Consider the following 20,164-nt stretch of genomic DNA (forward strand, 5'->3'; position numbering starts at 1 on the left):
GCTTAGAGAGGGCTATAAAACACTGTGAAGCGGTATATAAATCTAAGTTCTATTACTATTGCTATTGCTTTTTTATGTTTCCACATCACCCAGCAAGCTGCTAGAGGCCATACTGATCTCTCTCATTCTTTCACCTACTCACTGCCATGATAACATTTCTTAATGAAGCCAGGACAGTTGCTGAATCTTTACAACTCAAATTTGCTTTTAAAGCCAAGCAATTTAAAAGGATAATGGGGAAAGAAATAAAAGTAATCTTTATTCAAACACATTCTATATTTGTGAATTCCGAGTACTGAAGTATTAAAAGTTTATAAGAGTACAGTATATTGCTCTTTTTGGAACTATAGCACATTCATATAACAATGTTTGGGTTAAGAGAAGCTTAACCCAAACATTGTGCTTTATATTATTTATCCTGTTTTTTATATAAAGTATCAAATTTAGAGATTGTCCATTTCACTTACACAACGATTCAGAAGATAATTCAGAAATATCTAACAGCAATAACTCAAAAGATATAAGTATTTAAAACACACACACACACACACACACACACACACACACACACACACACGATAATACATAGTCTAGAAAATGCATAAATGCATAGATTATCTCCTAGATGTAGTCACATGTGGGTGTGCACACTGGAGAGGGAACGTAGCCAAGCGTGCTACAGAGGTTCTCATTTCTTGTTCTTCCATGAGTCTGGGGAAAGGACAGTGGTGTGGAAGAGAAAAAGAGTTGCATCAGCTGAACGATAGCAAAATCATCCTGATGATCCTCTACTGGCTTCTCAGTAAGTCTTCTAAAAGCCTGATGGAAAGAGGGTGGGAGACTTCAAGGTTGAGAAAATATATTCTTTCATTTCTTCCAGCGTATATGTGATTCCTCCTTAAATTTTGATACTGTTTAAAAAAATGTTTATCTATTTTTGTTACAAATGTAGGAGAAATGTCTCTTCATTATCAGTCATTTAATCAAATAGATATTATGCTATTCAATAGGTTTAGGGGACTTATAAATTCTCATTCTTCTTGGGTTTTTTTTTCTTTTTTCTTTTGCCAAATACTGATTGGGTTTTTCCCATTGCTGTTATTACAGATATTTTATTTGCTACCTATTATTTCTTGATTCAGCTTATCAGCAGTCAATCTTTGGAACTCTGCAACCCAACAGGTAAGTTTGTTCTATTTTTTTTATTAAAAAGTTTTTTTTTTAAAAAAAAATTACACATATTTTTCCCTCCCTCCTCTCCCCTCCTGCCCCAACCCTCCCCCCACCCCGGACTTCCCAGAGCCAACACAGGGTATATAGCATTTAACAAACATAAAAATAACATAGGCTAACTATCTATAAAGTTATCTCCCTCTTGCACTTTAACTCCCCTTGTTCAAATCTAAATATAACTAATTAAACCAATTATTGCTTGAAAGTAATCAATCCACCTTCGTTCTTGTCCATTCCTCAATAATAAGCAAGTCTTCTTTCTTCCAGTATTACACATTAGCCCAATTACAATTAACCATCACATTTCCAACCCTTACATATATTAACACATTAACAAAATATTTTAACCAATCTCAAATAAAATATATTGTAAGAACCTTATCTTTACTTTTTATCCCATACACTTACGTTAATTCTTCCTGGAAACATTCCTTACTTAATAGCTTTACATAAATTTATTCATCTTATTCTCTACAAATCCACTACATGTAGTCAAATACCCTCTTCACTATTTAATATCTATAAAAAATATTGTAAAAACCTTCCCTCAACCCTTGCACCACTTATATTTTCCTTATAACCCACAAATTTATATTTATTCTTCAACAAAAAATTCTTCAATATAACATTAATGTAATTTAAAACAAAGTATAAAGGTTTAAGTAATATCCTTCTTCTAACCCATAAACTTGTATTAAATGATCTACACTGTCCATAACTTTTACATCCACAATATTTTTCTTTTAACCCATCAGCTTATATAAATTCTTCAACAAAGCATTCCTTGAAATATACTTCAAGACAAAAGTGAAAGTTTGGTCAGTGGCCCATAACAATTCAAACATAGCATTACTTAATATAACTTTTCAGAACAAATCATGTCCCTAAATATAAGTAAATCATTCATTTTCACTATAATATAGCTTTTCAAAGCAAATCATATTCCTAAATACAGGTACAGTCATTCATTTTCACTATTACTATCCTCCCCAACAAGGAGAGTTATAATTTTTCCATCTCCATTTTTTCCTGACTTTTTTGCGAACCTTCTTCTTCAGTCTTATTCCTCCGCCTTCTTTTATTTGTATAAGTTCTTGAATTTGCTGAAATTGCTGTACTTTAAAATCTTGTTCTCTTCGCAAAGTAGTTCCTTTCAGTAAACGCACCTCTTTAACTGCGATTGAGAGTCCATTTTTACAAAAAAGTTGTGACAATTTTCCAGTTAACTGTGTCATAGCCTCTGGAGAAATCTCTCTCAGTATTTCTTGGTTACACTCCTTCAAATCTCTCAGCCTTTCCTTCTTAATTTGAAAAACGTCCATTCCATTTTCCAAAGGCACATTGAACTGGATTGTTTCTCCCACCTCTTCATTCAACAACTCACTATTATTTGACATCTGAAATACCTATACAGTATCTTTTCTTGTATCTTTGTTGCAAGTTTGAGTAAAATCCTTCTTGAAAAACCCTTCCATTCTTTCCACTATCATGGAGGTAAATGATTCTAAAATTTCTTTAAAGAGATCCACAGTCAGAATTTGTGTATTTACTGATTTATATAGTGGTAAGCCTTCATCACTTTCAAAAAAGCCAGCCATTTTTTTCTTCCCCCCCCCTCCCATAAAACTTTCACTTTATACTTTTCCAGCAACTAAATCAATTATTCCAGTCCTTAAGTGGTACAAGTCTTTAAAAATAAATAAATAAATAAATCCTTCTCCTTTAAGATAAAATCCTCTTCTTTTAAACAGGGGCTTTCAACACAGCATAATACTTTGTTCTATTTAATCAACACAGAAATCAAAGATATTTTATGTGTTAGGATTCTAGATTAGTTCTGATACATCTTGAGATGTATCAAGAAAATAAAATGTTTTATATATATATATATATATATATTATATGGAAGCACGAAGCTGAGAACACCAGCCTGAAGATGACGAATGAGAGTTCGTCAAAACGTCGCCAAGACACTTCCAATTTTACGTGGGAGAAGACCCGAATAACCAAAGACCTACATACAAACACCCGCGAAAACCTGAGAATATATATATATATATATTCAATGTATATACTGAATATATACACATAAATATATATACTGGAGTCATCCAGGACTACTATTAAAAATGAATAAATGGACAAGGATTGGCAACAGTAATAGGTAATATATGTCCTAGATGAAGTGTCTAATTGTAAAAATAATTTTAGGTTCTTTTATATGATCCATACAATAATAATTATTGCTTGGTAATTTTTATGCTGTCATATTTTTAATACTAAATGGGCAGTTTAAAAGAAAGTTAAGATTGCTTTGAATTACTTTGCATTGGAAAAGAGAGAGAATGAGATTTGGAAAGAGAGAGGGAGAGAGGGAGGGAGGAAGGGAGATCTCAATGTGATATTGATAGTGTCTGCAGGATAAGAATTGAAGGATCTGAAAAAAAAATTATTTGATTCCATGTCCATCTTCAAGGGAAGCAACATGGTAATCCTACTATGTCAAAGAAGAAATGGTGTGTTCACTCTAATGTTGTGTTGACCATATATTTGTATCAGTTAAAGTAGATACTGAATTTTAAAGAACAGAACATTTCTAGATTTAGCTATGCTAGTCATTATAAGTGTAATAAAAATATTAAAAATGAAAAGATGATGATATGTGAGCAAGTGTGTTTGAGAGAGGGAGATATATATAGAGAAAGAGATGGTAGAAGAAAACCTATAAAAGATAGATATGCATAAATTAATAATAAGTTAAATTAATAATATGGAAAATGGTTAATAAAATGAAATAATTGATAAGACTTTGTATGTAAGGGCAGGTATGTTTATTAAACTGTGCGGAGTGATTCCACAAATGAATCTAAAAATATTTCTTCAAAACAGTCAAATAAATCTGGGTAAAAACCAATCCTGAAATTACATATGGAAAAATAAGAAAATGAGAGAAAAACTAATAGATGTGTCCATTCTACCTCAAAATATTTGTAATTCTTCACAAAATATCAATATTTAGTCTGGCATTAGTTTCGTTTTTGGTCTGTTTCTTTGTTTAGGTGAACTTCCAGCTCCTGAACTGTTTCACAAAGCAGGATCTGTTGATACTGTTTCACTGTTGTGTATGCTATCTACAAAGAATAATATAACAAGATTTTTTTACTGCAAAGATAAGACCCTTGCTTTTGGCCAAAAACCAATATCCAACATGGCTATATATACATTTAATATTGCACAACACTCGATTGGACAATATTCCTGTGGGTACGAACATAAAGAGGGATTAAACCAACAGAAGTCTGCTCTCAGTCCATTCTGGAATCTGACTGTCCCTCCAGGTAAGAATTAACATTAATAAGCTTCTGAAAACTGCTAAGATTAGAAATACAATATTAGTTTGTGGAGGACTTCATGTATTTTCCAATTGACTTTTAAAATATGCTGTTAATCACAACTGTGCTGCTGACTTTTCTACTGATTTCAACAGGCCATAGAAACACCAAAATGTATTTACAAGGGAGGTGTTGCTCACCACACTGTATATACTTATTAAATTATTTAATTTGATTTTATTCTATTTTTAAATTTTGTATTGTATGTGTTTTTATTGTTTGGCTATGCACCGCCCTGAGTCCTTCGGGAGTAGGGCGGTATAGAAATCTAATAAAATGAAATGAAAAAATGAAAAATCCCTGACCCACCCCAATAGATGGGAGAGGGAGAAAATGGGCAGATATAAAGATATTTTAGATGAAGGAGGGAGGCTTAAATCAAATGACACCTTACGAGAGCAAGGAATAATCTTAGATTGGTGGACTTACTTACAAGTGAAATCCAGATACCAGACAGATAAAGAACAATACAGTTTAGAATTTGGACCAAATGGATTGGATAAAGTCCTGTTGGGAACAAATAAAAAGATCTTGGCAAAACTATACAATTACTTACTAGGCGACGATAAGTTTGAAGATGTCACAAAGAACCAAATAATTGCATGGGAGAAAAATACAGGGCGTGATATAAATTTTGGAGAATGGGAGGAGGCATGGAACAGGAATCTTAAATTGACCAGAGCGGTGGCATACAAGGAAAATCATGACAAAATGTTCCATAGATGGTATTTAGCCCCGTCCAGACTAGCAAAAATATACCCCAATATACACCCCAATTGTTGGAAATGCGGCCATGGTCAAGGCGCCTTCTTTCACATGTGGTGGACATGCCAGGAAGCAAAAGGATACTGGAATAAAATTAGGAGGTGGTTATATGAAATAATAGATGAAGATATTGAATTAACACCAGAGATTTTCCTCCTGGGAATAATAAAGAAGCCATATAGAAAGGAAATGATACATTTAATGATCCATATAATTACAGCAGCCAGATTGGCATATGCACAGTACTGGAAAGAGAAAACTCAACCACCAGAAGAGCTTATAATTAAGAAAATACTCGAGTGCGCAGAGATGACTAAATTAACCTATGAATTAAATGATGAGAAGATAGTTTATTATTTGGTGTGGGAAAGGTGGTATAAGTGGTTGCATGATAAAATGAAAGGAAGACCTAAAGGTGTGCTAAATATTGATTAAAAGTGAGTTGAAATATCACTAAGTATTATTTATGTAAATAGTTAAAACACTGTACATCTGATAGTAATTGAAAATGTTATAATACTTATATGTTTTATGTCTTTGTCTGAATGTTTTGTTCTTCTTTTTTTATTTTTATTTTTTTTATTTCTGTTTTGTTTGTAAAAAACCTCAATAAAGTTTCTATAAAAAAAAGAAAAAATGAAAAATATACTAAAAACAAACACACTTTAGCTCTAATAGAAGTGTTAATGCCCAAGGTAGAAATATTTGCAAGCATGTATAAAATGTAAAACCAATTTTTAAGGAAAGAGGATCAACTTCAAATCTATCTAAGTTTGAGTATGGTTTCAGATAATATTATCTGATTTAAATTGACCAAAATGGGGAAGGTGGCAGTGAAATAGTGTCTCCAAAGGAAGGTTATCTTATTATTATTAGAATATCTGACAGCAGCATGGAGATTTTCCTCTATTCTTAGCCTCTTTGTGATCTTACTTTTTTGTTTTCTTTTGGAGTAGAAGATAACTTCTATTCCGGTGAACATGATGGTATCAATCGGATTTCAAGTTTAATTGGTGAGTTAAAATATTAATTGGAGAAAGATTTTTATACTGAAGGTTTTAATGAGGTATACTTTTGGTATTTATTCTACTATCCTGTTTCTCCCAAAATATGACATCTCCTGATAATAAGCCCAATCAGGCTTTTGAACGCATGGCAATAAGGCCAAGTGCTTATTTCAGGGTTCAAAAAAATATAAGACAGGGTATTATGTTCAGGGAAACCCGGTATCCTTAAAATATCATGGATTCCACTGGAAATGTACCTCTCTTTCAACAAGAGGACTCTATTGTGCCTAACTGCACTGAAAGGATCATAAAAACTTTTTGTTGATTTCCATTAATATTCAGAATTATCATGTGCTACTTAGCAGACAAGGATAATCCTAATTTAGCAAATAAAAAACTGATTCCATTTGTACAAATAAGGGTCTGACTGATCGAAAATAAATTTTGTGGTACCACATTTTGGATGACTACCCTTAGTGGAAACTTTCCTTCATGGGCTCTTTTTTTCCTATGGAATTTTCAGCCTTGGAAATTGAGACATTTGGTAATGTCTCAATTATCTATATAAATAATTGTTAAATGGAATAATGAATTAGGGGAAAGTTAGAAACCCAATGGTTTGTTTTCATTTTCATATTTTTAGTATTTCTGTTCTTGTTCAATCTGTTGTTTACCTACCTTTTTCTTTTATTAATATGTAAATAGATACTTAAACTCACATAGAAATTAGCAATGGAATGAAGACTTTAATAGGAAATAATTATCTTAAGATAAAAGCTTTTATCATCTAGCAAATAGTTTAATGCAAATTGTAGTGGAATATACAACTTTGGATAAAAAAGCTAAATGGTTTTTTCTTGAAATATTGATATCTTAAATTATATTTAATATTGACAGACCATTTTTCTTTTTTCTCTATTTTCAATACCTTAAGCTATCTAAATAATAGAATGTCAATGATCTTTAATTATATTATATAAGCCAGTGGTGAAATCCAATTTTTTTTACTACCAGTTCTGTGGGCATGGCTTGGTGGCATGGCAGGGGAAGGATACTGCAAAATCTCCATTCCTATCCCACTCTGGGGCCAGCCAGAGGTGGTATTTGCTGGTTCTCCATAGTACTCAAAATTTCCGCTACTGGTTCTCCAGAACCTGTCAGAACCTGCTGGATTTCACCCCTGATATAAACCTGCATATATTGTAATAATACAATGAATCAAGACATATAATATTATAGAAATATAAAAAGGAAAAAAATAGGCTTCTATTTCACCTTGGCAATAGCAAAAGGTATATATGTTTTCTGAGGTTTTCGCAGGTGTTTGTATGTAGGTCTTTGCATTCGGAGAAAACCCGAATAACCAAAGACCTAGATAGATAGATAGATAGATAGATAGATAGATAGATAGATAGATAGATAGATAGATAGTATGTGTGTGTGTGTATACACACACATACAGTATATTAAAAATATAAAATTATACCTTTTATATAAATACAATGCAAGTCTTGGCCTCTTGTACCTCTACCCGTGAAAATCTATGAAAACATATATACATATGCATATACATATACATGTGTGTGTATAAATTTTATTTCTTGATAAGTTTGTATATTGTTCCCTCTTTGATCTGGTTTCTCTATTCAGTTAATAAAAGAAAAGAGAACAGAACTGTAAAAAAAAAGGGCAAACTAAATAGCTTGAATATTTTAAAGAAAAAACAGAGAAGAGGATTGGGCCTGGGTTACAAAATGCTAACTCTACCTTGTAGTGAGAATCAAGGAGGGACATTTTTTCTTCTTTATTTAATTGGAATTATTTTTCCTTTATGTAGGGAAGAATAGTTGGATAATATTGGGATGTCTAAGTTTTGCCATTCTGATTCTGGCTGCCTTGACTTATCTGGTAAAGAAAGGTGAGTGATGGTGGCAGGAAAAGAATACATTTGTGTTACCAAATATATTCTGTTGTTCTGTATTAATGTAATCATCACTGCTGATACATAAATTTACCATGTTTCCCCAAAAATAAGACAGGGTCTTATTTTCTTTTGAACCCCAAAATAAGGGCTTGGCTTTATTATTGGGAGGTCTTATTATTTCGGGGGTGCAGGCAGCCCCAGGCGGCCTGCACACTCACAGCTGGGAATCCAGCAGAGAGAGGCTACCTTCATGTGCTGCCATCAAACCCCTCCCCTCTCATGGGGTGTGTATAGAACACAAGTGGCCCGAAGGCACCAAGCTGCGTGAGTGCCTGTCCCCACCCCCCATTCATGCGCCTCCTAGGCTTCACCATGTCAATATGGGCAAAGCCAGTGAGCCACAGGTCCTTGAGGAGCTAGTAGCCAATGCCACTGGCACCCACCACCAGCACCCGCACATAAGCCACGGCCTGGGCCAGCCCTCCTGGCAGGCTCCAACTCCAGCCATCACCATAGAGTAGGAAGCACACTCCCAGAGCAGCTGCTGCCCTGGCTGGGGTTTGGAAGCTGCAGAGGCAGAGTTTGGGGGAGAGAAAGAAAGACTTCTGCTGCTTCTGCTGCTTTCCTTGCATGCAGTCAAAAGCAGAAACAACAGAAGTATTTCTTTCTCTCCCCCAAACTCTGCCTCTGTGGCTTCCAAATCCCAGCCAGGGCAGCTGGGATTCCCACTCTATGGTATGGTGGCATGAGGCCTCCCATTCCCCTCTGCTCCTCTCTGCTCCAATCATCTGAGTGCTGACTGACCAGAGCACCCGCCAATGAGCCTGGGAAGCCCCTCCATCTTGGGAGTCACTGGATTGGACGGCAACCAGGCCAGACTCTTCCTGAGAAAGGGAGCCTCGCAGGACCCTTGCCCACCCTCCCTTCCTTCTCCTTTTGAACAAGGAGAGAAAAACCATAATATCCTACATGTTAGGTATTTGATTGTGAATGAGAGATTTCTCTTTCAATAAATTCCAAAATAATTAAATTATTTATTTATTTATTAATTGATGAAAAATAAAGAGAGAGGGGGAGGGGGAGCGAGGGAGAGAGAGAGAAAGAGAAAGAGAAAGAGAAAGAGAGAGAGAGAGATACAATGAAAAGGTCAAGTCAAGATCAAACTCAAGGTTTTCCCTGTCCAGAATTTCTGAGTCTGTGGTTTGTGTGTGTGTGTATACTCATCTCTGTTTCTTAGCCAAGGCAGCCAGCATTGTCTGAAGACATTTCCATGGTCAACAGGCCAACATGACTCTATGCTGAGGTGCATGGAACACTGTTTCTTTTCCCACAAATGTGTACCTATTTATCTACTCGCATTTGCATGTTTTCAAATGGCTAGGTAGGCAGGAGTTGAGGCAAGTAACAGAAACTCATTCCATTGTGTGAAAGAAAACAGAGTAACTAACAAAAAGAAAAGAAAAGATCCATATAATAACTACAGATAATGATGCAATTGGTAAATTTATCACCAGAGAAGATTATTTGAAATATATATTGCTTCCATCTTCTCATTTTTAAATCACAGGGACTTTCAAAAGTAATTCATCATTAATAACAGTTCAAATGATGATGTTCTTGCCTATTTTCTTAGGCAAGAAAATCCTTACTCTTTTTTCCTCTTTTTGTTTTCACAGTGTGTTGTCTGTTAAAGAAGAAAAAATCAAATCCTCAGACCATTCCTACTGATAATGGGTAATATTTCATAATAAACAGTGGTGGGATTCAGCCAGTTCTCACTGGTTTGGGAGAACCATTTATTAACTTTTTGTGGAATAGTCAAGGTTGCCTACCTGCCTGCCTAACGTTCCAGTAGCTCACATACACCTCAGACGTTCCCGCTTGTTTGTAATTAACCAAAGGAAGGGAAAAGAAAAAGAAGAAACAACCACATAGCCATTTCCTCAGCAGAAAAATTCTAGCCCCTTTAAAACTGAGGGGGAGAGAATAAAGTGAAAGAGCGGGGTTTTTTTCTCTTCTCTCTCCCTTCAGTTAATAGCTTTGGGCAGACAGCCAAGAACCATTTAACAGGCTATTTAGCTGTGATAACAAAACCAGAGAAATGCAGTCATCAGAGAAACAACAGAAATTAACAGATCATAGAGATTAACAGAGTTGGAAGGGACATTGTAGGTCATCTAGTCCAACCCCCTCACACACACACACACCCAAGCCCCCTCTCACACACACACACCCAAGCACTCTACACCATTTCTGACAAATGGAAGTCCAATCTCTTTGTGAAATTCTCCAGTGATGAAGCTCCCACAACTTCCGAAGGCAAGGTTAATTGTTCTCACTGTCAGACAATTTGCCCTTATTTCTAGATTGAATCTCTCCTTGTTCTTGACAGGATTAGGCCAGAGAAGGAGTTTTAATGTTAATATAGAGGAGGAGTTTCTTGTCAGAGTTCTTATGTCTTTTTAAATATACGTTCTAATTAGCAGAATTGATTTTATTAATTTGGAATAGGGTTGCAATGCTGTTTCTATGTTTATGTATTTAGATCCTGCACCTTCAGCATTTAAGAGTTAGCTTAGAGTATTAGATTGTAAAGATTTCAAATTATCTTGTAACTGTGTTGCTTGTGTGTGATGGAGCACCCACAACTTCTGAAGGCAAGCTATTCCATTGGTTGATTGATTTCACCCTTAGGAAATTTCTTCTTAGTCCTAGGTTGCTTCTCTCTTTAGTTAGTTTCTATCCATTGTTTCTTGTCATGCCTTTTGTGCTTTGGAAAATAGATTGATCTCCTCATTTTTGTAGAAGCCCTCAAATTTCCTGACAGAACAATTAATCAGTGGAACAACTTGTCTCCAGAAGTTGTAAATGCTCCAACACTGGAAGTTTTTAAGAAGAGATTGGATAACCATTTGTCTGAAGTAGTGCAGGGTGAACTACAAGACCTCCAAGGTCCTTTCCAACTCTGTTATTCTATTCTATTCTATTCTATTCTATTCTATTCTATTCTATTCTATTCTATTCTATTCTATTCTATTCTATTCTATTCTATTCCATTCCATTCCATTTCATTCCATTCCATTCCATTCTATTCTAAATATTGGAACAGTGCTATTTTATTGTGCTATTTTATTGTGAGTTGGACTAAGGAGAAATTATATATATAATTCCTGTCTTTTTCACTTGTAAAGAAAGAAAATATGCAATATTATAAATCTGTTATCTCATATTTTTCCCAGGAAAATCTTTCCCATAAGAAACAACAGAAAACATCTGAGAGCAGATGTTCTATGTAAGAATTTATTATTCTTTTGTCTTTAAAAATGAGGGGCATAAAATTCGCAAATCACTAAGCATCAAAGGGGATAATATCTGACACATTATTTTGAGGGGAAAGAGAACTTGTCTCTTCAAGGAGGTCCATCTCCACCCTCCAATAATCTAAGAGACATAGGCAAGGTTTTATAGTTGTGTGTGCTTTTGGAATTTAAACGGCATTTGATTACTGTAGTCAGGAAAGGGCTGCCATGGTGGGTGAGACTCTTCACAAAAGCCCGTAAATCAGAAAATAAAGTAGACTTCAGAATGTTCATTCTTAGTTCATGGACCCAACTTTTGTGGGTCTCAGAAGTGCTCCTTTAAATCACAGGATAAAAGAGCTAGGTTTTTGTTTTGTTTTTTTGCATATGGCAGGTTTTTTTCTTTGTTTGTTTATCATTTCTTAAAAAAATAAATCAGATGGAACCCTGGTGGGCATGAAAGAATATATATTAGTCTATCTTGATATCCAGAGCTCTTGGATTGGCTCTTCTGAAGTACCATGTAAAATGCTCAGCTGTGGCATAACTACATTACATGGTAACAAACATGCAGCTTCAATACTTATCAATTTAATAAATCGTCCTGATAATGAATTTAAATATAAGTTCATTTAGATTTTTCTTCAGTAGAAGATAATATATTGATTTTTTGTGGTCATTTCTTTTTTATTAAAGTTTCCATTTCATGTGTTTCTTCAATTACCACAAAACCTGATTTGGTGAAATGGGATTATTTATACCAGGGGTGGGTAAAAGCTTGGCTGCCTCAGGAATTCTGGGAGTTGAAGTCCACAGGTTGTAAAAGGGCCATATTTACCCACCCCTGATTTATACAATTTTGTGAATTACTCTACAAAGTGTAGTTCTTAAGTCACACAACCAATTTCATGTAGAGGCTTGGAGCAAGTACACAGGAATGTTAAGGGAAGAGTAGCCAAAATTACTACCAAGGTATTTTTATAAATTTGAATTAGAACAGTGTTATTGATGTGCCAGCTAACTGCATTTTCAAGGCTGCTTAATGTATATGTGCTGTGCTTCTTAATAGAGTTTAAACAGGGCACACAATGCGGTTGTATTTGGTCTATGACTATATATTTTAATAAATTTAAGTAAACTTAATTCAGTTATAGAAACTTTTTAAAAAGTTAAATACATTTGAATTAATTTAATTTATTAACTGAAACATTACAAATACCATCATAGCAACTCTTTGAAGTTATAAAGGACTTATCTGGGGGTACTTAAAACCTATTTCCAAAGTTCCAATGGCCACTCTTCCCCATGATCACATGACCATATGTCAGGCACTTTGCAACATTTAGAGCTGTTTGTAACAGCCTGTGGTCAGCATTTTAAAACAGTTTTTCTGAAAATTAGCATTAATTTCCAGTTTTTGGCAAAACTGGTCAATATGAAACAGTGGATTTGCTTTATTATTTTGTAATTTTCTCTATGACTATGACAGTCATTTACAATCTCAGTGGTCACTTAATGACTACTACAAAAATATCATAAAATTGGGTCTGTCACATTGATGACCTGCTTTATGAATGCCATGACTTATTATCTTAATGATCAATCTCCATTATGGTTATACACCAAGGCTTCCCTGTATAAAGAATGAAATACAGAAATGAAGCTTTAATAAAAATAGAGAAAGCATTTTTCATATATCTGCATCTTTCAACCATTTTATTTAGAAAAGGCAATATGATGCACAGAATCATGGGAACTGTATATTCCCATTAGTTTTATTAACTTGTGGAATCTTTAAAAAATTGCAATAGTTAACATTTCTATTTTTTTTTTCTGGATAATGGAGAGATGAAAAGAGAAAGGAACTGGAGATATATTAGAACTTGGATGGTCAAAATGGCATCAAACCTGAATACATGTAGCTAATAATCTTATCTTGAAAAGAGTTAATTTTGATATAAGCAGAACAAACTTTCCAAAGTTCACCCCTACATTTAAAGTGGGTTTTCAAATTTAAATCTTTCTCAGAGCCTATTTAAAAAACCTTTTCCAGGATTGCTGTAATTGTTATTAGGAATAGGATTATAAAACAGATTTATAACCTTTGTCATAATTGAGCTTTGAGTGCTAACAACTTTAACTGTGGTTGTGGTTCCTTTGGAGAAACTTTATCCTAATAACATAGGTCTCTGTGTGTACTTTATTTCTCAGATGCCACCTTAGAGGGATTCCCTCAAACTGAGGTAATTATAACAGTTAACTCTATTATTCATTGGCTTAAATATAGTTAGAACATATTAAACTTATTTCAATCTTCATTTATATTCCATAGTATATATGGAATCCTCTGTTTATAGGATTTTCCCTTAGTTGTTTCTCTTTCCTCTAGTTTCATTATACCTGAAATTTATTTGAAAAATAATAGTGCGCTTTAGATTATTTCTAGATAGAAAATTGTGAAAATATGCAATCTCTTATTTCTATAACAGTTTGCTGTAGTAACTTTAATTTCCTGTTGTTTTAATTTCAAAGGCACCATCATGCCAGAACACAGAATTTACATCTTATGCATCCGTTGCTGCAGTATAAGAATTTTTTTCCCTTAGGAGTTCAACTGCATCATGCATAGACGCCATAGCCTTGAAATGGACAGAGATTTGTGAAAGATTTATGGAGAAAATTGTGAAGTTTGGAAACCATATAGTTCCAGGAAGATCCAAATGAAAGGAGCCTTTGTCCCTCCATGACTTTACTCATCCTTTTCTTGCTCACACATTTATAAATAAATCTGAATACTCTGAGTATATTTCACTTTTTAATGAAATTTCTGCCTTACACAGCACATCCTATGGATTACACATTTATACTTACAAAGTTAAAGCATCAAAATGCAAATATATTATACAAACAATCCACTTAAAAATTAAAATAGCTTTTGTAACCTTGTTATCTCTAACTTCTAGATTCCCTTTTAATGGTAATGCTGAAATTGTGTGATGGCTATGATCCTTGCCCAGCGTGTAGTTTATAGGTTGCTTGAAGTTTAGCCACTTTTTTTGTTTTCTTTTGGCTATAATTATATAATTTCCTTTTAAAAAAGGAAGAAAGAAACCAGCTGGGCAGCCACCAGCCTAGGTGGCATTGCTGTATCTTAAAAATGTTTTACTAAACTGACTGGGGAAGTGATAAAACAGTGCATCTCTGGAATTATTAAGAAAAAAAATAAAAACAATGGAGAATGCATAGGTTAAGTAATGAAAATAATAATAAATTAATATTAATAATTCTGACTATGTGCTTTTTAATTAACCCTTTTTTTTAAAACAAAGGTTCATTTTCATAAAAAATATATGAATGGGCAGATAATTACTGAAATTGTACAATTAATGTTCAATATGACATACTAAAAGACACTTTACAGAGTGTAAAGCATATAGAATTCTTTTAGCAATATAAAAAAAAACAAAGTTTAAGCTTGATTTCAAAATCTCTACATGTTATTAACTATAGTAGGGATTTCCTTCTTGTGGAGAGAGTATATATTGGGGGATGAATCTTGGTAGCTATACTGCAGTTTCCCAAAGAAGAATCAGGACATTCCAGAGAGAAACCCAAAATAGGACACTGCATCCACGGGCCCGATATGACACCTTAGGTGTTTAAATCTGGCCCGTAGGACTGCCTTGGATATGGTGAACAATCAGCCCCCACTGTCTCAGCCCTGGCCCATCCTAGTCTGCAATCAAAGGGTAAACCCAAATCCAGCGGGCAGAAGGCAGCTTGTGCTCCTCCAGTTCTTTCTCCTCAGCCCTGAGACCCAGATGCAGTCACTGCTCCTTGCCATAGCTGGAGCTGGACTTGCAATTACATCTGCCTGCTTCATCCTGCAAAGTGGGGCTCACACAATGACCTCACCTGCTGCCATGTCGTGAGCCCCAACTAAAGGCCAACTGCTCCAGTTTCACCCTGCCAAGAAAGGGGGCAGCAGCAGAGGCTACATTGTGCCTCTTTGGCTGAAATTCATTGGGTGACACCCTCCCCTCCCCTAGTGAGCCTGGGTTACTTACCTCTTGTTGTGGATTTTGTCGGGGTGCTCAAAGGCTGCCCCAACTTTACTCTGGAATTTTGTGGTTGGAAAGTAGAAGGGCAATTCTGCATTTGTAGGGTGATTTGTGGGACCTGCTAGAAAGCCTCCTCCCCAGAGGTGGGATTCACTTATCTTCCCTACCAGTTTGCAAATGTGAGTGCATGCGTGCGCACGTTTTGCATGCACATGCTATCTCTGCACATGTGCACATCCTTCTGCGCATGTGCATTAGTTGTGTATTATGTCCGGGTGGGTGGGTGGAGCCTCCTGCAGTCACCACTACCAGTTCCCATGATCCAGGCAGAAGCTGTTCTGCCCCAGCTATGGACCCCAAAGAACAAACACAAAGTCTGTACAAACCTTAGTTTACTAATTAAGGACTACTAATGAGCTTTCTTAGTAGTTGTTCAAACACAAGTACAGTTTAAATCAGTCTTTTCTGAACAAGGGCTGTTAATTTAACTTCATTAACAGCCGACAAGAATCCAAAGAATAATAACTCAATTCTGAGACACAGTATTTCAGATAACCGTAATCTAACAGTGGTTGGCAGAATGCCCAGAAGCTATTTGCAGGAAAACTGACAAGAGAGAAACAAGAGCCGAATCAAACATTTCTGGAATCAAGACGCAAAGGAATATGAATGAAGTTGTTTCCTGCAAATTGCATCAGTAGTTGTCCTTCCTTAAATAGGCTAGGGAAGTGGCCAATTAGCCCCAAGCTTTACTCTCAAGGAGACCTCCTCCTGAGGAGCCACTCCTGCCTTTTAACAGCTCTACGCATTTGTGCATCGAGAAGAGGCTCCTCCTCTTCTTCCTCTTCACTTATGGGAGCTTCTGGAGGTTCTGAAGGCCCTGGCTGAATTCCCGCCTCTGGCACATCTTCTCCAGCCTCTTCATTGTCTGACTCGAGCGCCAGGTGCACAGGCTGCTGGCGCAGCACCACACTAGCCTCCTCTCTGTCAGAATCAGCTACTAACTGCACAGGCCGCTGACGGGCCACAACAGAACTGGCTGAATCCCATAATGCTCCCCCCCCCACAGCTCCCTCCTTCTTGCTGTACCTGACCCTGACACAGCTTGACCTGGCTCGGCCTTTAGATCATTGGGCTCAGAAAATCTCCGAAGGAAAGAGCTGCAGGGAGGGGCAGAAGTAGGAGACTTTCCAGCAGGTGCTGTTTATACCTACAAATACGGCACTGCCCATCCACTTTCCAACCCCAAAATTCCAGAGTAAAGTTGGGGCAGCCTTTGAGTGCCCCTGACAAAATCCGCAACAAGAGTTAAGTAATTCAGGCTCACTGGGTGAGGGGAGGGTGTCATCCAATTTGTCTAGGGTGAAGAGAGTTGTATTAGCCCAATATATTTTGGGCTATTCACCTGCTAAGGAATTGATATCTTCTTCCCAGATCTACCCTGTTTGCGTCTTCGTATGTCAAAATTCTGTGCTGGAGAAAAAAAGACATGTTTCATTTTTCTCTTTGAATGTGGAAATGGAAATAATATAATTACAGATTGGCCTTGTCAGGGATGGTAGAATTGTCATATATTGTGATACATAGGTGAACAAGTGCATGTTAAACATATTCTAAGACAATTAAGGTAAGGGTAAATATATCTATGATGATATTACTTCCCAATCGTTCAAATCCACAACCAACACAAGCTGTAAAATTACACTGCCATACATCAAAGCCTAGTTTGGATAATGAGAAGTCTGCAAGAAAGCAACCAGGCTCAGAGATCACCAAGGTTCCCTTATTAAAAGCTTATTAGAATACATTGCTTCTTTTGGAAATATAGCATATTCTATAATAATGAGAAGCTTTTAAAATTGTGCTATGTATTATTGATTCTATTTGTTTATATAACAAATTTAGTGACTGCCTATATGGTCCACAGAGAGTTTCAGAAATTAACTTAGAAATACCTAACATACTTCACAATAATAAGTAAATAACTGTATTTAACCCCCTAAATGTCTAAAAAATGCATAGTGCATAGATTATTATCTCCTAGATGTAGTCACATGTTGGTGTGCACATTAGAGAGGGAACGTAGCCAAACATGCTACATGTTCTCATTTCCTCTTCTGTGAGGCAGGGGAAAGGACACTGGGCTGGAAGAGAAAAAGAGTTCCATTAGCTAAACTATAGCTAAATCATCATTATGATCTTCCACTGGCTACTCAGTAAGTCTCCTAAAATCATGATGGAAACAGGGTGGGAGGCTTCAAGGTTGAGAAAACATATTCCTTCATTTCTTCCAGTGTTGAAATATATGTGATCACTGTTTAAAATATGATAGTGTTTATAAAATGTTTATTTATTTTTGTTACAAATGTAGAAGCAACATGTGTTTGTTATAAATCATTTAAAGAAATATATTTGATGCTTTTCATTAGGTTAAGAGAATTAGGAATATTCATTCTTTTTGGGATTTTTTTTTTTTTTTGCAAAACACTTACTGTTTTATTCCATTGTTGCTATTACAGATATTTTGTTTGCAACACACTGTCTATTGATTCAGATTATTAGCAGTCAAAATTCGGAGCTCTGCAACTCTGTAGGTGAGTTTGGGTATCTTTAATCAAACAGAGAAATCAAAGACATTATATTTTTCTTAGGATTCCAGGTTAAGAGATGTATCAAAAAAAGGAAATGTTTAATACATGTTCATATTGGGTTTGGGTGCTCCAGAACTACTATTAAAAATAAATGAACAGACAAGAATTAGCAAAAAGTGGTACGGTTATGTATATATCACTCAGAGATGAAGTATTAGATTCTATATTAGAAGTTTTAGAATGTAGATTCCAGAAATAATTTTAGTTTCTGTTTTGTTTTATATGGTCCATACAATAATAACTCAGTAGTAATTTTGATGCCCATTCAATACTAAATGAACAATTTCAAAGCAAGCCAAAATTGCTCTGGATTACTTTTAGCTGAAAAAATGTTTATAGGAAAAAGCAAAATATTCTGACTCTAAGAACTTTCATCAATATTTAAAGATTTCCTTGGTCAACTGGAAAATCTGAAAAATATGCAAGTTTTCAGCATCTCCAGATCGCTTTTAACAATATGAAAAGGAGTGAAGGAGAGAGAGAGAGGAAGGGAGGGAGGGAAGGAGGGAGAGAAAGAAACAATATGGTAAGGCTCTACTATGTAAAAGAAGAAATGGTGTGTTGACTGTAATATTGTGCCGCCATAACGTTGTGTTGTATCAGTTGAAGTATCTATGAACTACAGGACTGACAGAACAGACTTTTAGTCTCTAGGGGTTATATATGATGCTTGAATAAATGCAAGAACTTATGTTTAAAGAATTGCAATTACCTCTTCAGCCATCCCAAAATGAATAGAGAAGAAAAATAATTTACATATTGGCAGAACTACTAGTATGTACATTCCCTGAAACAAATATGCAATCAACTGTACTTATCTGAAAAGATAAATGTTTCCCTGTTCAGTCGTTTCTAACCTTAGGGAGCAGTGCTCATCTCCATTTCTTAGCCAAGAAAGCCAGCATTGTCCAAAGATAATTCCCTGGTCATGCGGCCACTATGACTATATGTGGAGGCACATGGAATACTGTTACCTTTCCACCAAAGTGATAGTTATTTATCTACTTTTATTTGCATACTTTCAAAGTGCTAGGTGAGCAGGAGATGGGGTAAGTAACAAGAGCTCACTCTGTCACTTGGCTCTTGAATCTTGAACCTAAGCTGTCAGCTTTCCCATTAGAAAACTCAGCATCTTTAACCACTGATCCATCACACCCCCTTTGTACATTTTTTAAAAAATCATAAATCCCTGAAGTGGCAAAAAGATAAAGAATGAATCCATGGAGTCAAGGAACAGATTCTCCACAGAATGTCTGTGACTAGATCTAGGAATAGGAGAGAAATCTTAATCTTATTTTGCATAACAAAATGATATAAAAAGCAAAAGCCAATTATTTAGCACTTTCACACATTTCTAGATTTGGCAATGAAATACATCATAAGTATATTAAAAATATTACAGATAAAAATAAGGATATGTTGAGGATATGTATGCATTTGTGTTTGTTCATGTGTTTGTTCGTGTGTGTGTCTGAGAGAGAAAAAGAGAGAGAGAGAGAGAGATGGTAGGAAAAAATCTATAAAAGATACATTCCTGACAGAAATTTATTATATGGAAAACAGTCCGTAAAATGAAATTCTTAATAAGACATTGTGAATAAGGGCAGATATGATTATTAAGCTATACAGACTAATATGATAAATGAATACAAATATATTTCTTTTAAAAACCTCAAATAAATACGGGTAAAAACCAATCCTGAAGTTACATATGGAAAAATGAAAAAAGGAGAGAAAAATTAATAGATGCATCCATTCTACCCAAAACTCTTTGTAATTCTTAACAAAATGTCAATATTTAGCCTAGCATTGGTTTTGTTTCTGCTCTGTTT

General features: G+C 35.3%; 1 protein-coding gene across 1 annotated transcript; it reads left to right on the top strand.

The window, feature by feature from the left end:
- Positions 1 to 780: 780 nt before the first annotated feature.
- LOC148114002 (uncharacterized) lies at positions 781 to 14,332 on the top strand. Its single transcript, XM_087894507.1, has 10 exons — positions 781 to 802; positions 1,108 to 1,182; positions 4,293 to 4,571; positions 6,347 to 6,403; positions 8,235 to 8,315; positions 8,712 to 8,714; positions 9,998 to 10,055; positions 11,561 to 11,613; positions 13,832 to 13,863; positions 14,153 to 14,332. Exons 1-10 carry the CDS (start codon positions 781 to 783, stop codon positions 14,207 to 14,209), a joined length of 717 nt encoding a protein of 238 aa, XP_087750633.1. The 3' UTR covers positions 14,210 to 14,332.
- The last annotated feature ends 5,832 nt before the right edge of the window (positions 14,333 to 20,164 follow it).

Source organism: Pantherophis guttatus, chromosome 4 (assembly GCF_059756535.1).
Source record: "Pantherophis guttatus breed Tessera chromosome 4, ASM5975653v1, whole genome shotgun sequence".
Classification (NCBI taxonomy): domain Eukaryota; kingdom Metazoa; phylum Chordata; class Lepidosauria; order Squamata; family Colubridae; genus Pantherophis; species Pantherophis guttatus.

Bases quoted from the DNA above. Each gene is read 5' to 3' on its own strand.
- LOC148114002 (XM_087894507.1), top strand. From the start codon at position 781: ATGATCCTCTACTGGCTTCTCA. The intron at 803-1,107 runs GTAAGTCTTCTA...CTGTTATTACAG, and splicing joins GATCCTCTACTGGCTTCTCA to ATATTTTATTTGCTACCTAT. The intron at 6,404-8,234 runs GTGAGTTAAAAT...TCCTTTATGTAG, and splicing joins TCGGATTTCAAGTTTAATTG to GGAAGAATAGTTGGATAATA.